At 46.2% G+C, this 24,392-nt stretch overlaps 1 protein-coding gene across 1 annotated transcript in view; it reads right to left on the bottom strand.

Annotated features, from left to right (window-relative positions):
• Positions 1-5,338: 5,338 nt before the first annotated feature.
• LOC115459414 (bromodomain-containing protein 4-like) overlaps positions 5,339-24,392 on the bottom strand; it is a gene marked incomplete at its 5' end in the record, with an annotated part of 60,077 nt that continues 41,023 nt past the window's right edge. The window contains 2 exons of the mRNA XM_030189242.1: positions 5,339-6,212; positions 9,530-9,698. Of these exons, the coding sequence (XP_030045102.1) occupies positions 6,144-6,212; positions 9,530-9,698 (238 nt within the window). The remainder of the gene's footprint in view (positions 6,213-9,529; positions 9,699-24,392) is intronic.

Below are 24,392 nucleotides of genomic sequence, written 5' to 3'. Positions count from 1 at the left end.
TTCAAAATGGCCACCGAGAGTTGAAGTCTTGCGAGGTCACTTCAACTCTTGGCGGCCATTTTGAATCGGCGCTGAGATCACCAATAGGAAGGATGCATGCAGGGCAGCGCTCCGGGCAGGAAAGAGGGGGCTCTTTCCTGCCCCGAAGGCGGAAGAGGTCACTAGACCACCAGGGCAGTAGTAACTAAGGGGAGGGGAGGCTAGCAGTCTGCCTATTTGTCCGGATTTCTGGACAAACGGGTAGGCGGGCAGGCCGTCCAGGACGGCCCGCCCACCAGCCTGCCCGTTTGTCCAGAAATCCGGATAAACGGGCAGATTGCCAAAACCCACCCGGTTGCCCAGACATGTCCTCAAAAAGAGGTAACCCTATGAAAACTGAACATGTGTGGTGGGGGGGGGGGGGGGGGGGGAAGGGAACAGTAGTGGCAACTCAGGGATACTGATACCAGCTGCAGAGCTTGGAGATTTCTGGCTGCTGGACTGAAAGAGGTCTTCAGTTGGCAGGTCTTGGGGATCCCTGCCAGCTCATATCTGGATACGCCACTGAATACAATACAAAAACCATCTGTGATGCACATATCCCAAGCCTATAACGTAACAGAGAGGGAACCAAGTACAGAAGAAGTCCCAGCAAAAAAAACAGCACAAAGGGCCTTTAAAAAAGAAGGGAACAACGTTCTTTCATCAGTAGTCCTATTGAGACTTACACTGCTGATGTGTGAGAGCTCTGCGTTTTATTTGGAGACTCCTGACCCGTGTCGGGTCTTCCTTCAATCAAAATTCACTATTAAAAGTTTTTTTTTTGGATGAAAGAACGTTGTTCCCTTCTGTTTTTAAAGGCCCTTTGTGCTGTTCTTTTGCTGGCATATCCCAAGGCTGACATATTCCAGTTAATACATTCAAAATAAAACACTTTTTTATACCTTTGTTGTCTGGGCATTTTGCTTTTTCATCATTTTGGTCCCAGTCAGTGGCGTAGCAGGGGCGGTGGGGGCAGTCCGCCCCGGGTGCAAGCTGCTGGAGGGTGCAGAGAGCAGCCGCGTGCCTGTCGGCTCCGCCGGTTTCCTGTTCCGTGGCAGAGGAAGCAGGGAGCCAGTGGAGCCAACAGGCGCGCGGCTGCTCTCTGCACCCTCCAGCAGCCAAGAATGCACCCGGAGGGGGGGGGGGGGCTTAATGCGCTGGGGAGGGGGTGTCATGCTGTATCCTGGGGGGGGGGGGGTGCGCTGTGGCAATCCGCTCCAGGTGGCAGCCGCCCTAGGATCGCCACTGGTCCCAGTTTTGTTTCTGCTTTCTTGTTTGTCTTCTGCTAATTCTCTTTCCAGTGTCTGAGGTCAGTTTTTCTTTTCACTCCTCTCTTGTTCCATTCGCTCACTACACTTGTCTCTAGCATATTGATTTTTCCCTTTCAGATATTTCCTCCATTTTTTTTCTTTTCTGCCTCTGTCCATTCAAATTTCACCCTCTCACACCCTTCTCCTTTTTAATTTTCAGCCAAAGACTGCAGGCAGTATGTTTGACTTGCTGTCATGCCGGTGACCCTCTGAGAAGCAAAATGCATTTTAAAGTTAGACCAGGAAGGTGAGGGAGATGCCAGATGGGGGTGGAGAGAAAGGGAAGACAAGCCGACCCACAGGGAGCCCTCTGGAGCTGTGGGGCATGTCCAGAATCTCTCCAGCATTTACTGCACAAGGCACGGGCACCACATTACATACACTGCCTGATAGCTCCTAAGCTATCAGGTACTGAATGTAATGCAATGCAGAGCTTGCACAAATAAAGAAACAACAAGAGACAGAGCTGCCACGGTGGTGTATCCCCCCCCCCCCCCCCCCCCCCCCCCCCCACTGCCATATAACATCTGATCCCTTCTCCCCTGACACTCCAGGGTCTCTCCACCTTGTATCTACCTTCCCCTGCTGCTCTTGCAAACCTGTGGCAGAGGCAGCACTCAGTGCTGTTCTCTGCCTGGCAGGGCCTTTCCTCTGACACATTCTGCCTCTCTGATGCAACTTCCTGTGAGCAGCAGGGGCCAGGTGCAGCAAAGACCCTGCCAGACAAAACAGCCTTCAGCGCTGCCGCTGGTGCTGCATGTTCGCAGGAGTGGTGGGCAGAGGTGGAGCACGGGGGGAGGGGTGATAAGATGCGAAGAAGGGAGATGGCAATTTTAGGTGGCCCCTACCATTGAGCAGCCCTGGGCATTTTGCTGGGCTCACTCAATGGTTGTTATGCCCCTAGTTGTCTGGTCACTTTATTTTTCTAAGTATGTTGGTCCCAGTCTCTGTTTTCCCTTAACTCTCTTGCCAGGGTCTCTTTGTCCATTTGGCGTTAATCTCTCTGTCAATGTCCACCATCCATTTTCCCTCTGTGTCACTTTCCACCCTGTCCAGTATTTTGCTCTACTCTGCGTCTGTATTCTTGCTCTGTCCAATATCACCTTTGTGTCCATTCTCCCTCATGTGTTTATCTCCCCTCCCTTATCTTTATCCCTTCCCCTGTCCAGCATTTCTCCCTCTTCCCTTTTTCCTGTCCTCCTCCCCTGGAATTCAGCAAATGTCCCTCTCTCCTGTTCTCTACCCCCCCCCCCCCCCCCCCCCCCACACACACACACATACCTGCAGGTCCAGTATCTCTCTCTCTTCCTCCTTCCCCCACAGGTCTTGGCATCATTTTCTTCCCTTGTAGAAGGGCATCTCTCATTCATTTCTCTCCTCCTCCTGCTCTCAGTTTGGCATCTGTCACTTACTTCTCTCCTCCCTCCCTCAGGCATCTGTCACTCAATTCCGCACCAGTTTGGCATCTTTGACCTGCTTCCTATTGCTCCCCCTCCTCCTCAGTTCGGCATCTCTTACTTCCCTCTCATTTGATCATTGTAATAGACACTGATGTAAATTGTGGTATATCAAATTAATAAATCCAATTTCTTCCCCTCAGTCCTTTAAATTTGCCCTCAATCGCTTGCACCTGCTGCAGTGTTGAAAACAGGATGTCTGTGGGCCATTTGCTAGGCCTTTCCTCTGCCAGTCCCACCTCCTCTGACTCTACTTCCTATTTTTGGAGGGGCAGGATCAGAAGAGGGAAGGCCTCATTGACTGCCCAAAGGTAGCCTGTTTTCATCACTGCTGTTGCTACTGCCAGTGATCGCGGTAAAGTTTAAACGACACCAGGGGAAGATGAGGGGGGAAGCGAGTGAGATATGTCAAACTGGGTTGGGAGGGGAGTGGGAGAGAGATGCTGAAATGGGGGGAGGGGAAAGAGAAGAGCCAATACTGGAGGGAAGGGCGCTTTGGCATGTGAGTTGGAGGAGGTGGACAAATGCGTGTGACTTGGCACATCTATATCTGTCGGAGAATACTTTGCAAGAGTGGAGCACTGCGCTAATGACTTTATGGTCAGAGTACTAAGAATTAGAGGCTGACTGAATTTCGGTTTTGGAACCAAAACCAGATCGATAGTGGCATTTGGGCTGGTTTTGGTTTCAACTGAAAATGCCAGTGCATTTTCGGCTAAAACTGAAGCTGTGCTGTGCAACCCCCACTCCATTATTACCACTGAATAGAAGGAACACCTCCTTTCCCTCACCACCTGAACAAAAGTGTGTCCTGGCCTACAGTTTTATTGGTTAAAATGGCTGTCAGGACTTTCTGCAACAGTCTTGCAAGACAGCAGTTATGAGATTGGAACCAACATGGGCAGGAGTGACTGGGGATCATTCCTGCCCCAGCTAGCCACATCATCACCAAGGATATGGTAGGCCTGGGGGGGTGTGCTATGGATGTGTCCAGGACAGGGGCTCCTCTTGAAGGGGGGGGGGGGAAGGTGGGTGAGCCTATGGCTGGGTCCAAGAGGGGGTTTCTATGGGGGGAGGGAGGTTTCTTTTGTATGGGGTGGAGGTTCTATGGGTGGGTCTGGGGGGTGCTCCTTTTCTTCAGGGGGGAGGGTTGGAGGCACCTTCTGTTCAGGGCAGGGGTGCAACAGGTGGGTCCAGGAGGGGGGAGGGTCTACAGCTGGGTCTGGAAGGGGTTGTGGGGAGTGGAAGCGCTTTCCCTTCAGGGGGTGGAGGGGGAGTAGGGGCTGTTCCTGTTTGGTGGTAGGGCTGGGATCAGCTTCAGTTTCGGCCAAACTGAAAAACCTGGTTTCAATCGGCCTCTACTAAGAAGAGATTTTAAAACAATCCAGGAATATAAGACTTTTGAAGTTAAGATGATAAAATATTTTCACACCAGCAAAAGAAGTCAATGGAGATCTGGGTTTTCTATCATGTTATAAACCTTAAAATTATACTGCTTTGTCACCTTCTGATCACCTAGCCATCTTTCCCTGTTTCTCATGATCCAGCCCTACCTTTCCCTGTGAGACTGTCATTGGAATGTTATAAATTCTGATATTGCCACCTTTTGCTCATATCTGACCTGAAGCAAGGCAGTATTGCCTTTGAAAACTAGTCAAAACATGTATTTAGTCAGTGCAATAAAAAGTTATCTTATCTTTGGTTTTACATCTATATTACATAAAAAATTTGCAGCTTTACAAGAGTTGAGGGGCATGCATGTCAAATACCCCTGCAGTGGCATATTAAGGGTGGGATGAAGGGGGCAAACCACCCTAGGTGCAGGCAAAAAGGGGGGTGCCTATGTTCCCTCTAAGCTGTGCAGCCCCACACCTTTCTCACCTCCAGTGATTTTTTTTTTTAAGAATGGACACTGCATCTCTGTATCTGAGAAACATGCATGTTTGTATTACAGAATATCGAGTCTGCTGCTTAAGCTGTATCCACACAGAGCATTTGGACCCCTGATGCAGATAATTTCTACCCAAACATGGCTGTGTTGGGTCACTTGAGTCATCAATTTTAGATACTGCAATAAAGCTTCTTTTTTTTGTTTGTTTTTAACTCCGGTCTCCTCAGATTCATTCCCTGGGTCACTCCTGCGTTTGTCTCGTGGCAGGAACCAAGGAAGTCAGAGTTCTTAGCCTGACATGCCTAGTGACTTTGGGCAAGTCACTTCAGACTTCATTGCCTCAAGTACAACCTTGATTGTAAGTCTCTTGGGACATGGAAATAATTTGTGTATCTGACTGTAACTTGCCCTTACCTCTGGATTTGGATCTAAAATCAAAATCAGAGGTTAGGGAAAAATTTTGCTAGCTTGAATTGCAAAATTGAAACTTCACACAGAAATTCAAAAGCCATACTTTGTTTAAAGCAAATTATATATCACTGTTTATTACAAAATAAAGCAGTTGTATACTGTACAGCATTCACAAATTGAACCTGTAATATTTCAAAATAAATTACAAATCATTTGTTGATTGTCAAACCATTTTGAACTGCCTTCCCAACATATCATAAACTAAATACAAATATATTCTACCTTTGTAATCTTACATTCAAGTATTCCAATACAAAATAAACAACTATTTGTAAGTTTTAGAAAGCGCATAGCCTATTTAGAACTCAAGTCATTTTACGATCATGGATTTAAAGAAGAAATCTGCTGCAACTTACAATTCAATTCTATGCTAAGAATACAATGCCTGTGACGTGAAAAGCAGATCAGTGGCAATGGCCAACATTCAAGTGTGATAGGCTGCTTAAATACTGTACAAATACTCACTTAGGCACATGCTTCCAATTCTAGACAGCATATTCAGTCCAGCTGTATGACAAAGTGTTATTGAGGCAGTGGCTTCTCTTTCAGTTAAATAAAATACTTTAAAGAATATCAAGTTATATACTGGCAATAACTGTGTTAGAATGCAGCTGAGATACATAATACATTGGATAAATGTTCATCAACAAAGAGACCAAGTTCCATGCTTTTGTATCTAAAGAAACAGTGGTTCCATGCTTTTGTCTGCCAGATTTATTTAAAGCTACAAGTGCACTAATTGCTGAAATCAGTCAGTATTACAGGCACTTAAAAAAATACAGGTTTAGCAGATTTTGAGACACTCATTTGTATGTTAGCTTTGTGCTCCTCTATTCTTGCATCTAGAATTTGCACCAGATCACTCCCATCAGGAACACTATTATATACTTCATGATGTCATTTATTTAAAGGCAGTAACTTAAGACACTGTGCACTTCTAACAGATGTTTTTTTTTTTAATGTTAAGATGCTCAAAATTAACTTTTTCAGCATTCAATAAAGATTTTCTTCAAAGGTTGCCATTATATCACTCTGCAGGTTCATATCAATGGTTCCTGCCATCTGGGGGAGAAAAGGAAAGCAAAATAAAGTTTTTAAAGTGGAAAAGTCAGCTTGTAATGCACAAGTTTGATGCATCATGACCAGATTTGATATTTTACTTGATAAGGGCTTTGATTCCTGACATAACTCAGCTAGCGGCATAATCTTCAAAAATAATTAGAAAGTTAAAGGGTAAAACTTATCTGAGAAATATTTAATTGGGTGAAACATATACATACAATAATAAACGTATAAATATTCCATGGAGAAATAGTTACCCAGTCCCTTTTAATAAATATTTTGGATTATCTTCAGGTCATTTTTATTCCTGCTCTGTTTTCAGTCTTCAGCTGCAGTCTTGGATGCTAGACTAAACTAACCTAATGAGGATCTATAGCAGGTATGGTGAAGATAAGTGAAGAAAGATGCAAAAAGAATCTCTCTGACTGCAATGCTTGCAAAAGGATTATGCAGATGTAGCATGGAAACAAAAATGGCAACATCTGAAATCTACTAGTAGGTGATGACACATGAAAGTTAGTTCTAGCTAAAGTGTGATATAAACTGAACTGAATTAAGCATAAGACTAAACTGAAAACACAAATCTGAGGCTTTTGAAAGATTAAAAAAATGAAACAATCTGCACCCCTAAACCAATCTAGAAAGGGAGCATCTGAGTGTCATTAAAAAAGGTTATTCAGTCCTAGATCTTTAAAGAAGTACTAAATTAGATAAACGGTCAGGTTAACTTGTGAGTAAGATCTGTTCATAGCAAATTGTATATGTCTAATTATAGATGCAAGTTTGGATTATGTGTGCTTGTTTGTTTTTCTTTTCATTATTTTTCATCCCCCAAGTAACTTCAACAGGCTTCCCTTGCCATCTTATCTCCCTAAATGGCATGCCTGGGCAGCATTGTTTCCTCTAAGCTGTACGGGAGTCCTCCACCTACACCCCTATCAGTCGGGGTGCTGTTTCAATAGTGAGGGCCAGGCACTGTCTGCCAGACTCCAGGTAACCTGCCTTTCTATAGCAATTGAAAACACAATATTGAAGCACTCCAAATAACCCTCACAGGCCCCAATACAGAAGGGGCACCTTCGGCGCTGCTCTTTGGTCAGCAGAGACTGCCAGAGTAATGACAGCTTCCAGGGTGTGTCCAGTCCTGACCATTCTCAACAGACTGAGGACCTTAACATGGATTGCAGAGTCAGCAAAGCAAGTCTGCTGTTACTAAGATAATTTATTAAAATAAACGGTGGCATTGACTTTTCACTCAAGTGTATATTGTTGCAGATTGTTCTTTTTTTATTTGTAGTTTAACAGGCTCATTTACATCTATAGCCATTGTTGACAACACCCAAACTGTGCCTGTACATTATCTTGATTTACATCTTAACTTCCCATCATCAAAGGATTATTATAATAGTAATATCCCTACGGCACATATCTTTGGTTCTTAGGGAAAGTACATAAACCTCAGCTGCCATAAATACAATGTAACAACCATGTAATACTAAAGAGAATGCATATTGAATATATCTAAATGCCAACTGCTCAAAAACATCTGCCAAACGTGTGAATTGGGAGACAAGCTCAGCTTTGAAAAACAATTAAGGAGCCCTTTTACAAAGCCACAGGAGGGCTAACGCACGGTGCCCGGTGGTAATTCTAAGTTTGGTGTGTGCCAAATCCCGTGGTACAAAACATTTTTCTATTTTCTACCATGGGGGACGTTCCCGGTGGTAATCGGCAGTGCAGCCATGTTGGCGCACACTGCATGGTTACTGTATGGGTAGCGTGTGAGCCCTTACTGCTAGGTCAATGATTGGTGGCAATGGCTCAGGCTGTACATAGGCATGCACTAGTTTTAATTTTTGGGCACGCCCATTTCCCGGCCAATTAAAAAAATGGATTTTATCCCAGCTGCAGTAAAAAGTGGCCCAGCGAGTGCCAAAAAACACTCCCACAGGCCTCTTTTTACCGTGGCTTTGTAAAAGGACTCGTGAGTTCCTAGCCTATATGAGTAGAACAAAACTTAACTTGCAACAATGCAATCACCCATCTTCTCAAAACAAAGGAATAGTAATTTGCTCATAAAATAGGAGAAAGAGACAATGGCCAAACACTCCTCTTTGATTTAAATATTTAACCATGTATCATTTGCCATACAGGTCACAAAAGTAAAAAAAAAAAAAAAGATCAAATGTCCTATCTGAACTGCACAATCACAAAATTCAAACATTTCAATATACCATCCATATAACTGAAAAAGTCAAAAGTAGCAAATGGAAAGCTAAAAATAATTATGTTTGTGCAATCCAGTTAAAACTTCAACATTTATTTTATTCAATTATCTTAGTAACAGCAGACTTGCTCTGATGACTCTGCAATGCATGTTAGGGTCCTCAATCCATGGAGGCTGGTCAGGACAGGATACACCCTGGAGGTGCTGTACTTAATCCAAGAGGGAAGGAAGATATCTGTCATTACTCTGGAAGTCTGTGCTGACCAATAAGAAGCACCAAAGGTGCCCCTCCAATATTGAGGCTTTTGATGGTTATTTGAGCTGCACAGGCATGCATTTTAGGGAGATAAGATGGCAAGGGAAACCTGTGGAGACTACCATGGGGTGAAAAATTATGAAATAAAAACCACACACACAAAATCAATCCAAATTTGCATTCATAATTAGACATCTAGGACCAGATTATATATATGGTGCTGAAAAAAAACACGCTTAGAACTATTCTATAAACCTTACCTAAAGTTACGTGTGGTTTAAAGAATACGCATAGTGCCCATCCCCATGACTAAAATTTAGGCACATTTACGGCAACTAAAACCTGGTGTAAATGTCTGTGCCTAACTTATGTGCAGATCAGGCATATTCTATAACCATGTGCATAATTTATAGGAACACCCACAAACCACCCATGCCCCTCCCATGGCCATGTTCCCTTTTGAATTCTGTGCATTAGAATTTACGTGCACAACTTTACAGAATATGCTTAGAAAGTTGTGTGCGTAAATTCTAATTAGTGCCAATTAGTGCTGATAATTGCTTGTTATTGGCCAATTATCAGTGTCATTTGGCTTATTAATCAATAAAGTCGCATGCACAATTTAGCTGCACTGCCAAATTTGCATGTGCAACTTTAGTCGCTATATATAGAATCTGGGCCATACAGACTATCAAGAACAGATCCTACTCACATGTGAAACTGGCCATTTGTCTAATTTAGAATTACTGAATAATCTTATTTGTGCCACTCAGATGCGCCCTCTCAATGGACAAATCTGGAGACCGCTTATAACTGAAGATGTAAATTACTTACTGCCTCTCTCCTGCGGCGCTCTTGCTCTCTCTTTCTAGCCAAATCACGATCCTGCTGTACCTCTTGTATGCATTTTTCTTTGATCTCTTCTCCATTTTGTGACTCTTGTTCTTGAGTCTTTATTGTAATGAATTCTGAAGTTGCTTCTTTGTCATCTTCTCCATGGGCTCTGTAAAGAATTTCCATTTTTTTCTTTACAAAAATAGTCTATTCACTGTAGCTGAATTAGTAAATTAATCCTATAAGAATCATTGTTTAATTGATTTTAGGTTTAAGATTTCAAAAGCTTTATTTTATACAAATGTAGCAGGACCCCAGGAATAATCCCTCTATATGTAAAATTAGGAAGATTCTGGATTCCCTGCTCCAAATGTGACCTTTTAAGTATGGTAAATATTTAACCATCTCTCTGACCTCATGTACAACTTACTTTAAATCAGTCACCTTACTTTCTAACTCTTCTTACTCCCTTACCTATCTATATGTTCCATCTTCGCTTTACCCTTCACTATAAATCAAAATGTTCTATTACCTATTGTGTTGACATTGTAAGCAGTATACCATGCCATACTTTGTATTGTTATTTGAATATTTTTATTGCTGTAATTGCCTATTGCTCATGTTTGATCTATTCTTACTGTACACCGCCTTGAGTGAATTCCGTCAGAAAGGTGGTAAATAAAGCCTAATAAATAAATAAATGCAATAAAGGATGTAGCTGCCTGTCCATCTCTGGGCAGTGGGTGTAGCCTACTAGGGGTTTTGCAGGGAACCATTTGATGTCCTATAATTAGGGGTCTGGAAGAGTGTGCAGACGTTTTTTGCCAGAAAGGATAAGGGCTCTAGCAGCTGGAAGTGGCAGGGATCTACATCTCTTCATGGCCTGCTAGTCTCAGATGGAGGGGAGAATCAAAGGGAGAATATGATGAACAGAATAGAGTTAACTCTAGAGCACCCCCCCTCAGGTGGTGTGTTAGACATATCCCCTGGATTCTATATAGTGCGACAAGTTGCGTACAGAAATACAGTCTTATTCTGTATTTGCACGTGCAACTTAATTAGTCAACAAGCTAATCATCACTGATAATTGCCAACAAGCAATTAGTGACACTAATTTGCATTAATTACAATTTAGGTGCAGAATTGTAAGCATATTCTATAATGTGATGCATGTAAATTCTACATTGCATAGCTGAAAAGGGAGCATGGCCATGGAATGGGTGGGTTGTGGGTGTTTCTAAAATCTGTGTGTGTAGTTATAGAATTTAGGCATCGGGATTTACATAAAATTTTACTTGGTGTAACTGCAGATGACTGAATTTTCGCGTGGATGGGGACTCAGCGTATTCTATAAACTGTGCAGAAATTTAGGCTCATTCTATAAAGTACGCCTAAATTAAGGTGTCCTTTATAGAATACGCTTTGGTGTTTTGTTTTGGCGCTGATGCTTTAGGTGGGATATATAGAATCTAGTCCAATAGGTGCAAGTCGACTAAACTCCTAGAAGTTCAGTTCTGTTTTTGAGGAACTGATGCATCCCAAGTACTCCTGCAGGAGTTTTCTGTGAAATGTTTATACAATTCCAGACTTTTTATCTTTTGAGGAAGGAGAATGGTTTTCCCTGTGTGGTATGTCCCCAGAGGAGACATTTTGAGAAGTATTTTTTTAAGCAATAGTATTTGCCTAAGGTGATAAGAAGTAGAAATGTGAATTCATCAGCATGCATTCAGTTTGTTTGGTGATATAGTGAATGCTACATACCTGTAGAAGGTATTCTCCGAGGACAGCAGGCTGATTGTTCTCACTGATGGGTTGACGTCCTTGGCAGCCCCCTCCATCGGAAAGTTTACTAGCAAAGGCCTTTGCTAGTCCTCGCGCGCCCATGCGCACTGCGCATGCGCGGCCGTCTTCCCGCCCGAAACCGGCTCGAGCCGGCCAGTCCAGTATGTAGCAAGACAATACACTTCAAGGGAAGACACAACTCCAAAGGGGAGGCGGGCGGGTTTGTGAGAACAATCAGCCTGCTGTCCTCGGAGAATACCTTCTACAGGTATGTAGCATTCGCTTTCTCCGAGGACAAGCAGGCTGCTTGTTCTCACTGATGGGGTATCCCTAGCCCCCAGGCTCACTCAAAACAACAACCATGGTCAATTGGGCCTCGCAACGGCGAGGACATTAATGAGATTGACCTAAAAAATTTACCAACTAACTGAGAGTGCAGCCTGGAACAGAACAAACAGGGCCCTCGGGGGGTGGAGTTGGATCCTAAAGCCCAAACAGGTTCTGAAGAACTGACTGCCCGAACCGACTGTCGCGTCGGGTATCCTGCTGCAGGCAGTAATGAGATGTGAATGTGTGGACAGAAGACCACGTCGCAGCTTTGCAAATTTCTTCAATGGAGGCTGACTTCAAGTGGGCTACCGACGCAGCCATGGCTCTGACATTATGAGCCGTGACATGACCCTCAAGAGCCAGCCCCGCCTGGGCGTAAGTGAAGGAAATGCAATCTGCTAGCCAATTGGATATGGTGCGTTTCCCTACAGCCACTCCCCTCCTATTGGGATCAAAAGAAACAAACAATTGGGCGGACTGTCTGTGGGGCTGTGTCCGCTCCAAATAGAAGGCCAATGCTCTCTTGCAGTCCAATGTGTGCAGCTGACGTTCAGCAGGGCAGGAATGAGGACGGGGAAAGAATGTTGGCAAGACAATTGACTGGTTCAGATGGAACTCCGACACGACCTTTGGCAAGAACTTAGGGTGAGTGCGGAGGACTACTCTGTTATGATGAAATTTGGTGTAAGGGGCCTGGGCTACCAGGGCCTGAAGCTCACTGACTCTACGAGCTGAAGTAACTGCCACCAAGAAAATGACCTTCCAGGTCAAGTACTTCAGATGGCAGGAATTCAGTGGCTCAAAAGGAGGTTTCATCAGCTGGGTGAGAACGACATTGAGATCCCATGACACTGTAGGAGGCTTGACAGGGGGCTTTGACAAAAGCAAACCTCTCATGAAGCGAACAACTAAAGGCTGTCCTGAGATCGGCTTACCTTCCACACGGTAATGGTATGCACTGATTGCACTAAGGTGAACCCTTACAGAGTTGGTCTTGAGACCAGACTCAGACAAGTGCAGAAGGTATTCAAGCAGGGTCTGTGTAGGACAAGAGCGAGGATCTAGGGCCTTGCTGTCACACCAGACGGCAAACCTCCTCCAATGGAAGAAGTAACTTCTCTTAGTGGAGTCTTTCCTGGAAGCAAGCAAGATGCGGGAGACCCCCTCTGACAGACCCAAAGAGGCAAAGTCTACGCCCTCAACATCCAGGCCGTGAGAGCCAGAGACTGGAGGTTGGGATGCAGAAGCGCCCCTTCGTCCTGTGTGATGAGGGTCGGAAAACACTCCAATCTCCACGGTTCTTCGGAGGATAACTCCAGAAGAAGGGGGAACCAGATCTGACGCGGCCAAAAAGGAGCAATCAGAATCATGGTGCCTCGGTCTTGCTTGAGTTTCAACAAAGTCTTCCCCACCAGAGGAATGGGAGGATAAGCATACAGCAGGCCTTCCCCCCAATCCAGGAGGAAGGCATCCGATGCCAGTCTGCCGGGGGTCTGAAGCCTGGAACAGAACTGAGGGACTTTGTGGTTCACCCGAGATGCGAAGAGATCTACCAAGGGGGTGCCCCACGCTTGGAAGATGTGGCGCACCACTCTGGAGTTGAGCGACCACTCGTGAGGTTGCATAATCCGGCTCAGTCTGTCGGCCAGACTGTTGTTTACGCCTGCCAGATATGTGGCTTGGAGCACCATGCCGAGACGGCGAGCCCAGAGCCACATGCTGACGGCTTCCTGACACAGGGGGCGAGATCCGGTGCCCCCCTGCTTGTTGACATAGTACATGGCAACCTGGTTGTCTGTCTGAATTTGGATAATTTGGTGGGACAGCCGATCTCTGAAAGCCTTCAGAGCGTTCCAGATCGCTCGCAACTCCAGAAGGTTGATCTGTAGATCGCGTTCCTGGAGGGACCAACTTCCTTGGGTGTGAAGCCCATCGACATGAGCTCCCCATCCCAGGAGAGACGCATCCGTGGTCAGCACTTTTTGCGGCTGAGGAATGTGGAAGGGACGTCCCAGAGTCAAATTGGAGCAAATCGTCCACCAATACAGGGATTTGAGAAAACTCGTGGACAGGTGGATCACGTCCTCTAGACCCCCAGCGGCCTGATACCACTGGGAGGCTAGGGTCCATTGAGCAGATCTCATGTGAAGGCGGGCCATGGGAGTCACATGAACTGTGGAGGCCATGTGGCCCAGCAATCTCAACATCTGCCGAGCTGTGATCTGCTGGGACGCACGCACCCGCGAGACGAGGGACAACAAGTTGTTGGCTCTCGCCTCTGGAAGATAGGCGCGAGCTGTCCGAGAATCCAGCAGGGCTCCTATGAATTCGAGCTTCTGCACTGGGAGAAGATGGGACTTTGGGTAATTTATCACAAACCCCAGTAGCTCCAGGAGGCGAATAGTCATCTGCATGGACTGCAGGGCTCCTGCCTCGGATGTGTTCTTCACCAGCCAATCGTCGAGATATGGGAACACGTGCACCCCCAGCCTGCGAAGTGCCGCTGCTACCACAGCTAGGCACTTTGTGAACACCCTGGGCGCAGAGGCGAGCCCAAAGGGTAGCACACAGTACTGGAAGTGGCGTGTGCCCAACTGAAATCGCAGATACTGTCTGTGAGCTGGCAGTATCGGGATGTGAGTGTAGGCATCCTTCAAGTCCAGAGAGCATTGCCAATCGTTTTGCTGAATCATGGGAAGGAGGGTGCCCAGGGAAAGCATCCTGAACTTTTCTTTTACGAGATATTTGTTCAGGGCCCTTAGGTCTAGGATGGGACGCATCCCCCCTGTTTTCTTTTCCACAAGGAAGTACCTGGAATAGAATCCCAGCCCTTCTTGCCCGGATGGCACGGGCTCGACCGCATTGGCGCTGAGAAGGGCGGAGAGTTCCTCTGCAAGTACCTGCTTGTGCTGGAAGCTGTAAGTCTGAGCTCCCGGTGGACAATTTGGAGGTTTTGAGGCCAAATTGAGGGTGTATCCTTGCCGGACTATTTGCAGAACCCACTGATCGGAGGTTACGAGAGGCCACCTTTGGTGAAAAGCTTTCAACCTCCCTCCGACTGGCAGGTCGCCCGGCACTGACACTTGGATGTCGGCTATGCTCTGCTGGAGCCAGTCAAAAGCTCGCCCCTTGCTTTTGCTGGGGAGCCGCGGGGCCTTGCTGAGGCGCACGCTGCTGACGAGAGCGAGCGCGCTGGGGCTTAGCCTGGGCCGCAGGCTGTCGGGAAGGAGGATTGTACCTACGCTTACCAGAAGCATAGGGACCAGTCTTCCTTCCCCCGAAAAATCTTCTACCTGTAGAGGTAGATGCTGAAGGCTGCCGGCGGGAGAACTTGTCGAATGCGGTGTCCCGCTGGTGGAGAGACTCTACCACCTGCTCGACTTTTTCCCCAAAAATGTTGTCCGCACGGCAAGGCGAGTCCGCAATCCGCTGCTGGATTCTATTCTCCAGGTCGGCGGCACGCAGCCATGAGAGCCTGCGCATCACCACACCTTGAGCAGCGGCCCTGGACGCAACATCAAAAGTGTCATAAACTCCTCTGGCCAGGAATTTTCTGCACGCCTTCAGCTGCCTGACCACCTCCTGAAAAGGCTTGGCTTGCTCAGGGGAAAGAGCATCGACCAAGCCCGCCAACTGCCGCACATTGTTCCGCATGTGTATGCTCGTGTAGAGCTGGTAAGACTGGATCTTGGCCACGAGCATAGAAGAATGGTAGGCCTTCCTCCCAAAGGAGTCTAAGGTTCTAGGGTCTTTGCCCGGGGGCGCCGAAGCATGCTCCCTAGAACTCTTAACCTTCTTTAGGGCCAAATCCACAACTCCAGAGTCGTGAGGCAACTGAGTGCGCATCAGCTCTGGGTCCCCATGGATCCGGTACTGGGACTCGATCTTCTTGGGAATGTGGGGATTACTTAATGGCTTGGTCCAGTTCGCAAGCAATGTCTTTTTCAGGACATGATGCAAGGGAACAGTGGACGCTTCCTTAGGTGGAGAAGGATAGTCCAGGAGCTCAAACATTTCAGCCCTGGGCTCGTCCTCCACAACCACCGGGAAGGGGATGGCCGTAGACATCTCCCGGACAAAGGAAGCGAAAGACAGACTCTCGGGAGGAGAAAGCTGTCTTTCAGGAGAGGGAGTGGGATCAGAAGGAAGACCCTCAGACTCCTCGTCAGAGAAATATCTGGGGTCTTCTTCGTCCTCCCACGAGGCCTCACCCTCGGTGTCAGACACAAGTTCACGGACCTGTGTCTGCAACCTCGCCCGGCTCGACTCCGTGGGGCCACGTCCACGATGGGGGCGTCGAGAGGTAGACTCCCTCGCCCGCATCGGCGAAGCTCCCTCCGCCGACGTAGTCGGGGAGCCTTCCTGGGAGGTGGCCGCGGTCGGCACCGCACGCGTTACCGACGTCGGGGACCTCAACCTGGGCGATGGACCAGCCGGCGCCACGCTCGACGGTACCGGAGGCGCAAGCACCGCCGGTACCGGAGGGGTAGGGCGCAACAGCTCTCCCAGAATCTCTGGGAGAACGGCCCGGAGGCTCTCGTTCAGAGTGGCTGCAGAAAAAGGCTGAGAGGTCGATGCAGGTGTCGACGTCAGAACCTGTTCCGGGCGAGGAGGCTGTTCCGGGCTGTCCAGAGTGGAGCGCATCGACACCTCCTGAACAGAGGGTGAGCGGTCCTCTCGGTGCCGATGCCTGCTGGGTGCCGAATCCCTCGGCGACCCAGAGCTCTCGGTGCCGACACGGGGAGACCGGTGTCGATGCTTCTTCGACTTCTTCCGAAGCATGTCACCGGAACTCCCCGGCACCGACGAGGAGGACGTGGAATCCATCGGTCGCTTCCTCGGGGCCGAGACCGAAGAGGGTCGATCCCGGGGGGGCTGTACCGCAGGAGCCCTCAGGGTAGGAGGAGACCCACCCGAAGGCTCACCGCCACCAGCAGGGGAATGGACAGCCCTCACCTGCACTCCTGACGATGCACCTCCGTCCGACGACATCAGCAGACGAAGTCTCGGTACCACCGACGTCGATGCAGTCGCCCGATGCCTCGGCGCCGATGCAGAGGTCCGATGCCTCGATGCAGTCGATGGAGCGGCAGCCAAGGAAGATGGTCCGGACGCTGACGTCGATGCACTCGATGCCTCCGGTGCCGATATCGACGAAGAGCCCGAGAACAAAACGTTCCACTGGGCTAATCTCGCTACCTGAGTCCGCCTTTGTAACAGGGAACACAGACTGCAGTTCTGAGGGCGGTGCTGGGCCCCTAGACACTGAAGACATGCAGAGTGCCTATCAGTGAGCGAGATTACCCGGGCGCACTGGGTGCACTTCTTGAAGCCGCTGGAAGGCTTCGATGTCATGGGCGGAAAAATCACGCCGGCGAAATCAAAAGCCAAAATGGCGAAAATTGAAGCACCAAATTTAGAGGGAGAAAAATCTCGACCGAGGCCAAACTAGGCCTACCCCGACAACGAAAGAAAACTTACGGGGCAAAAACTTGAAAAATACGGGAAGGGCAGAAAACCCGAAAGGGTTCCCAAACTTTTTTAGAAGAAAACAATGAAAAATACGTCGAAAAGGACGCGCGAGGTCGACTCTCTGGGGCACGAACGGCGTAACACGACCGTACCGAGCGCGGACGAAAGAAGACTGGCCGGCTCGAGCCGGTTTCGGGCGGGAAGACGGCCGCGCATGCGCAGTGCGCATGGGCGCGCGAGGACTAGCAAAGGCCTTTGCTAGTAAACTTTCCGATGGAGGGGGCTGCCGAGGACGTCAACCCATCAGTGAGAACAAGCAGCCTGCTTGTCCTCGGAGAAATATATTTATATCTATATCTAGATATATATTTTCATAGCAAGCAAAAGAAAACAAAACAAGAACTTTTCAAAACAGTTGTCCCTTAGGAGGATGGTACATCTACTATCAATATATGGCTAATAACAAAAAGCAAAAAGTATTATTTATACACTGGAATTCAATGATGACACAATAAACACACCAACAGATAAACATCCCAGTAATACTAATGAATTAATTAGGACTTATGTTCGATACTCATTAACAAATCACACAAAGCCATAGATAAAACTGGATTGGAATTAATCTATGAATTATTCCCCATGCTATATGTTTTCAACTTTTAAGACCCCAAACTAAACACTCACACTACCCACTGACCTTCTTCCCAACAATCATACCGCAGATTTAGCACCTGATTCGAATTTCATCCTTTAAATTGCATCTTTTAAGTAGATTGCATTGTCTGCTTTCAGAGATGGATTTTGTGAGAGTAGAGGCGGCTATGGAGTTAACTGCCCTAGATTACTGTAATATTGTGTATCTGGGGTTATCTACAACTTGAATCCATTCATTGCAAATTGTGCAGAATTAAGCGGTACGCTTTGTGTTTGGCATGCTTAAAACTGATCATGTTTCAGCTCACTTAAAGCAGCTGCACTGGCTGCCAGTAACATTTAGGGTGAAATTTAAATTGTTGATGTTGGTCCATCACATTTTATGATACTACTGTGTATTTGAAGAATACTATTAAGTGTTATGTTCCGTTAAGACAGTTGTGATCAATGAATGCTGGAAACTGAATTGTACCTGCTGTGAGTCAATTTCATTTAGAAGTGACAAGGAAAGGGCCCTTTTCGATTGCTGGGTCTTTTGAATGGAACCGCTTGCCAGCTGGACTGAAGCATGAGATCCGTTTGCTGACATTTGCTTTGTCTGTCTTTCTTTGCTTATGCTGTTTGAATATTCTGCTCATGGATTTTGCTGTTTTATTTTGTGCAATATGTTTTATGTATTTTTATGTGTGTATATTGTACCTCGCCCTGGATAAGGATGTTGCGAGAAACAAACCCTATGAATAGTATGAAAATGGCATTCCTGTAAATCAGCACCATGAACCAGGTGAGGAGTTGCCCGAATAGCATCTGCAAAACAAGAATGAATAGCTCAACCTGAGTCTCTTTCCCAGAGCTCCCCCACCTTCCGAAAATTCTTCAAATGTCTGCCCTTAGATAATTCCCCAAAAAATCAAGATACAGAGAATTGGCCCAAGGCATCACCCTCCAGGAGACCTCTCAGTTGTTGCCCGAATCCAAAGGATAGACTTCCTCTAGGTAGGGAAGAGATAAAGTGTCACAGGTTGACCAGTGAAGGTGACTCAATAAAAACGATGATGCTGTCTATGGTCTAGAAGATTTATTGATCGACAACAACAGTGCTATGGTCAACACAGCCGTGTTTCGACCCAATGGCCTGCCTCAGGAGTCTATACATAAAAAAACTATCAAAAATTACATAAGAAAAAATTATATATATATAAAAAAGGCCATAATTTATTTGTTACATTTGTATCCCACATTTTCCCACCTATTTATAGGCTCAATGTGGCTTAAATAGTACCGGAGAGGCGTTTGCAGACTCTGGTGTAAACAAATACAAAGTGATATTGTGGTCAGGTAAGGCTCATGTGGCACAGCCACATTAGGGAATCGTACAACGGAAGAGTTGTGTTATGTCCATTATGTACTTTAGTTTTGTTGTGTTGCAGAGATCAGGCATTTATGTTGGATTGATAGGGTATGCCTTTTTAAACAGGTTAGTTTTTATTTTTTTCCCGGACATTTATGTGGTCGTACGTAGTTTTCCATGCTTTTGGTAATGCGTTCCACAGTTGTGTGCTTATGTAGGAGAAACTGGATGCGTAAGTTGATTTGTATTTGAGTCCTTTGCAGCTTGGGTAGTGCAGATTTAGGTACGTTCGAGATCCGCGGACGGGAACAGAACCTATTGGACACTCGCAGATGTTTCAGTGAAGGTCTCCAATCTTATGGATATCCATAAAACAAATATATCAAGAAAAGGATAAAAGATACATTGTAACCATAAAATGAAATGTACAGTGACACAGTAAAATTATATATTTACAATAAATATTATCAAAATAAACATGTAAATGAATGAAAAAAATCACAAATCATATATATATTTCTACATATAGATCCACATTTCGCCAAAAATCGGTTTAAGAAAGAAAGAAAGATGAAATCAAAAGAAGGGATGAAAGACTGAAAATATTTTGTACCTTCCTGTGTTTATGGATAAAAGTATGGATGGTACTAGTTGTACAGATGGGTATGTGGATATTCTTCACTCATCTATAATCAAAAAATAGGATATCAACTTATGGTGAGACAAACAAAATACATATGTATGTATGGATATATATACGGAGTAAGACAAACAAAAATACATATTAATGTGCAAATGTTGCCAAAGAGGAAATGAGACAAAATTATATATAGAGGATAAAAAAAATTTACTTAACAGAGTGAGTCAAATCTCACATATGAAAATATGTCAAACCTTTTAGATCTGCAGGGGTGATGTAAAATATTGGTCAGAGTTAGCCAAAAATGCATGTGGAAATGTGCCGCACCATATTGGTCTAAGTGCCATCTCACTTACAATATTTAAGCATAAGGAGAAAAGACAGACATACAACCATAATCTTATATCTGGTTAAAAATAACAGCCATATAAACATAAGCTAATATATGATAAAAAAATGGGAAAGATAAAAATATGGCTTGAGTGCTGCATATAAGTGGCCGTTGGTAAAAACTGTCTATTATTATTACAGCTATGAGCTTTGATTCAAGGCCTGAGACTTTGGATCATGATCTAAAATGAGAAAAAAATCTTACAAAAATCTTACAGGCCCATGACCTTAACCTGAACTTCAAGTGTGACTGCAGAACTCATGATCTGTTGTGCAGGGCCGGTCTTAGCAAGTGCGGGGCCCTATGCAGACCAATTTGGTGGGGCCCATCCTAGCCCCGCCCCCACCCACCCTAGCTCCAGGTTTGTGTAAATGGAACTGCAGACCATGACATGGATTTTGAGATGTCGTAAGTATTATGTGATATACCTACCAACTGACTTTTTGGGAGGGCGTTTTGCCCATGAATATGAAGGATACTAGATTTATCAAGAAGAGCTGTAGCCTGGATAGCTGTTCTACATATATTATGAACAACATGAATGGGACTATGGTTTCTAGATTAACAGTATGGCTACACAACTGTTTAACTAACGGAGTTTTTCCATCACATTACTATTATTGTTTTAACTCCTACTCCTAAAAACCCCAAGGAAAAATTGCTAATTACTGTCCAATTGCATCTATTCCCTTATTGGTGAAAATAATGGCAGGGTATATTGTTAAATTGCTTGATCTGGAAAAATTATAGTACAGAAAATAGTTGCACAGGGTAAATCTTTATTAAGTCTAGGTCAAAATGCGATTGTTATACAATGCAATCTATCCCATGCGTTCAATTTAGTCGACCACAGGATTTTATTATTTAGGTTAAATGAATTAGGTATCACTGTCTGGTAGCATATTATCTTGGTTCCATGGTTTTATTATCCACCTTATAGAAAAGCTAATAATCATCATACCTGGCTTGCCTTTGAATGGCAGTGCAGGAGGCAGTGGCACAAACTTGCTCCAGCTGAGCAGCTCCACTTCACTTTATTTTATTTTGTCGACTCGCACCAGGCACCAGCGATGGCGATGGCTCACCTCCAACCAGGCTCCAGTTTTCCCTTCCCGCTCAGTGACTCCCGCCTGACCTCGCGGAAACAGGAAATACCTCATCAGAAGGAAGGCGGGTCATTGAGCGGGAAGTGAAAAGCTGGGGTGAGCCATCGCTGCAATTCTGACTGTCGGGGGCCGGGGCCGTCGCTGCAAGCCTGCAACTGTCTGTCAGGGCCGGGCCGTCGCTCCTACTGTCTGTCGGGGCCGTCGCTGCAACTGTCAGGGTCCGGGGAGGCAGGAGCTGACAGCGGGCTCAGCGGTGGGTGGGCACCGGACCGGTGGCGGAAGCGGAGCGGCTGAGCGAGATCAAATCATGATGCAGACCGAGCAGGGGTCGGTCGGAGAGGCAGAGTTGAGGCGCGCTGCGCAGGGCCCCCTTAAAAGTGTGGCCCCCTTAAGCGCGGGGCCCTATGCGGCTGCCTTGGTCGCCTCTGCCTAAGACCGGCCCTGCTGTTGTGACATTCATGCAGCAGAAAGAGGAATGGGTGTAGGTGGAAAAACAGAGTAACATCGTTTAGCAACATGGTGGTCACAGATGTTTTGGTGAAAAACAGAACAAGATAACTCCTCAGGAAGATGACTTAGAGGGGCATAATCGAACGGCACCGGCCATCTATATGGCCAGCGCCGCAAAAGGCGGTCCTGAACCGTAATATCAAAAAAGATGGCTGGCCATCTTTTGTTTCGATAATACGGTTGGGGCTGGCCAAATGTCAGAGATGGCCGGGTTTGAGATGGCCGGCATCGGTTTTCGCCGCTAATGGAAACTGAGGCCGGTCATCTCAAACCCAGCCAAATCCAAGGCATGTGGTCATGGGAGGAGCCAGCATTTGTAGTGCACCAGTCCTCCTGACATGCCAGGACACCAACCGAGCATCCCAGGGGGCACGTCTAAAAAATAAAAATAGCTCCCAGGTGCATAGCTCCCTTACCTTGGGTGCTGAGCCCCCCAAATCCCCCCAAAACCCACTCCCCACAACTCTTCACCATTACCATAGCCCTTATGGGTGAAGGGGGGCACCTACATGTGGGTACAGTGGGTTGGGGGGGTTAGAGGGCTCCCATTTACCACCACAAGTGTAAAAGGTAGGGGGGATGGGCCTGGGTTCACCTGCCTGAAGTGCTCTGCATCCACTAAAAACTGCTCCAGGGACCTGCATACTTCTGTCAGGGAGCTGGGTATGACATTTCAGGCCGGCATAGAGGCTGGCAAAAAAGTTTTATTTTTTGTATTTGGGTGGGAGGGGGTTGGTGACCACTGGGGGAGTAAGGGGAGGTCATCCCCGATTCCCTCCAGTGGTCATCTGGTCAATTGGGGCACTTTTTTGAGACTTGGTCCTAAAAAAGAATGGACCAAGTGAAGCTGGCGAAATGCTCCTCAGAACCAGCCTTCTTTTTTCCATTATCAGCTGAAGCCGGCCATGTCTTAACGCCTCCATCCTGCCTCACATACCCTTCCGAAATGCCCCCTTTAACTTTGGCCGGCTCTGCAACGGAAAGCAGTTGGAGCCGGCCAAAATTGGCTTTCCATTATACTGATTTCGCCGGCTTCAGGAGATGGCCGGCCATCTCCTGATTTGTGTTGGAAGATGGCCAGCGATCTCCTTCGAAAATAAGCTGGTTAGTCTTCCAGTAAAAGCTAGTCTGTTATTAAGCTTTTCCAGTAAATACTAATCAACTCATTACCATAGCCAATCAGTGTTAACCATTACATTAGCATATATCCAATAAATGGGATTGTTAGAATGATCTGTTATGTTAATGAGCGTATATAAGTGATAGTACTTCCTATTTCTTTGGAGTGAGACAGTCACAGCCAGCACCTTTATGCAAGCAGGGCTGCTCTCCCATGAGAAACCAATCAATTGGGAAGTAATCCTATTGTATCTGAATTGGCAAGTAATCCTATTGCTTTCTCATAAGTACCCTTGAGTCTTTTATATCTGTAAAGTGGCTTTAGCTGGTAATTTGTGGTGAGGGTGAAAACATAAAATAAAGCATTATAAACTCAGACACAGAGAACACCTATGTGTAGCTGTGGTACTGTATTCCCATAAGCAATTGATTGTACATGTTGCTTGTATATTCTTTGGAGTCTCAGATATAGAAGTAATTTTGTGTAGCAATACTTTGTATTCCCAATGAGATATCACTGATCTGCTAATTGTACAAATACTTGATAAGAAATAAGGTATCTAATAAAGAGCAAACTGCTGCAACCTTGGGTGATTTATTTCTTCCTAGGTATTGGTGGGTGGATCACTATATTGGGAGGGATAAATACACCCTAAAAAATTTCAAAACAAATGTAAAACAGACATATACCCATGAACTAATATCTGGTTTAAAAAAAAAAAGAGGATAGATCACGTGGTGCCATGGGAGAGAGCAGTCGCTGAGAAGCGAAGCTCCCAACCCTCCAGAGAATCGAACTCACTAATCGAACAAATAAGGGCCTGATCCGACCCGAGGAAACGGCTGGAACAGTGCGGAAAGTTAAAGAAGAGACAACCAACACTTACTGGGCAAAATTCGCTATAATGGCCTCCAGAATACCGAGGAAAGACAGGGACAAGCATAAGAGCGGGGAGAACAAAATGGCGGACGAACCTTGCTCCTCGGTGTGTTCAGCATGGACGGCGGAGATAACAGCGGAGGTAACCGCTGCAGTAGAAGCTGCGCTAGATAAGAAGCTGCAAGCCCTATATGATAGAGCTGAAGAAGCCCATGAACGGCTGGACGGTTTTCACTTAGACCTAGACCACCTGCAGCAGAGACTTAGTGATGTGGAGGACAAAGCCATAGAAACGGCGAAGCCTATGGAGGAGATGGTGAGAAAAATGGCCGAGCTTGAGCAAAAACTGGACGACTTGGAAAATCGGTCCAGACGTAACAATTTACGTCTCATCGGATTACCGGAGCACCTGAGAGATTCAGAGCTGGTGGAGTTACTGGAGAGGTGGCTCCCGAAGGCCTTACAGCTAAACGTTGCGTTGGGGCCGTTAAGAGTGGAGAGGGCCCATAGAGTAGGGCCGAAAAGAAATACAAATAGCAGACCGAGAGTAGTGATCCTAAAGATTTTAAACTATGGACATAAACAAGCGATATTGAGAGCTATGCGATCGGGCCAAAAGCTTCAA

This window comes from Microcaecilia unicolor, unplaced genomic scaffold (assembly GCF_901765095.1).
Source record: "Microcaecilia unicolor unplaced genomic scaffold, aMicUni1.1, whole genome shotgun sequence".
In the NCBI taxonomy this organism is placed as follows: domain Eukaryota; kingdom Metazoa; phylum Chordata; class Amphibia; order Gymnophiona; family Siphonopidae; genus Microcaecilia; species Microcaecilia unicolor.
Note: the sequence above shows the minus strand (reverse complement) of the source record. Positions and strands in the feature narration are given on the sequence as shown.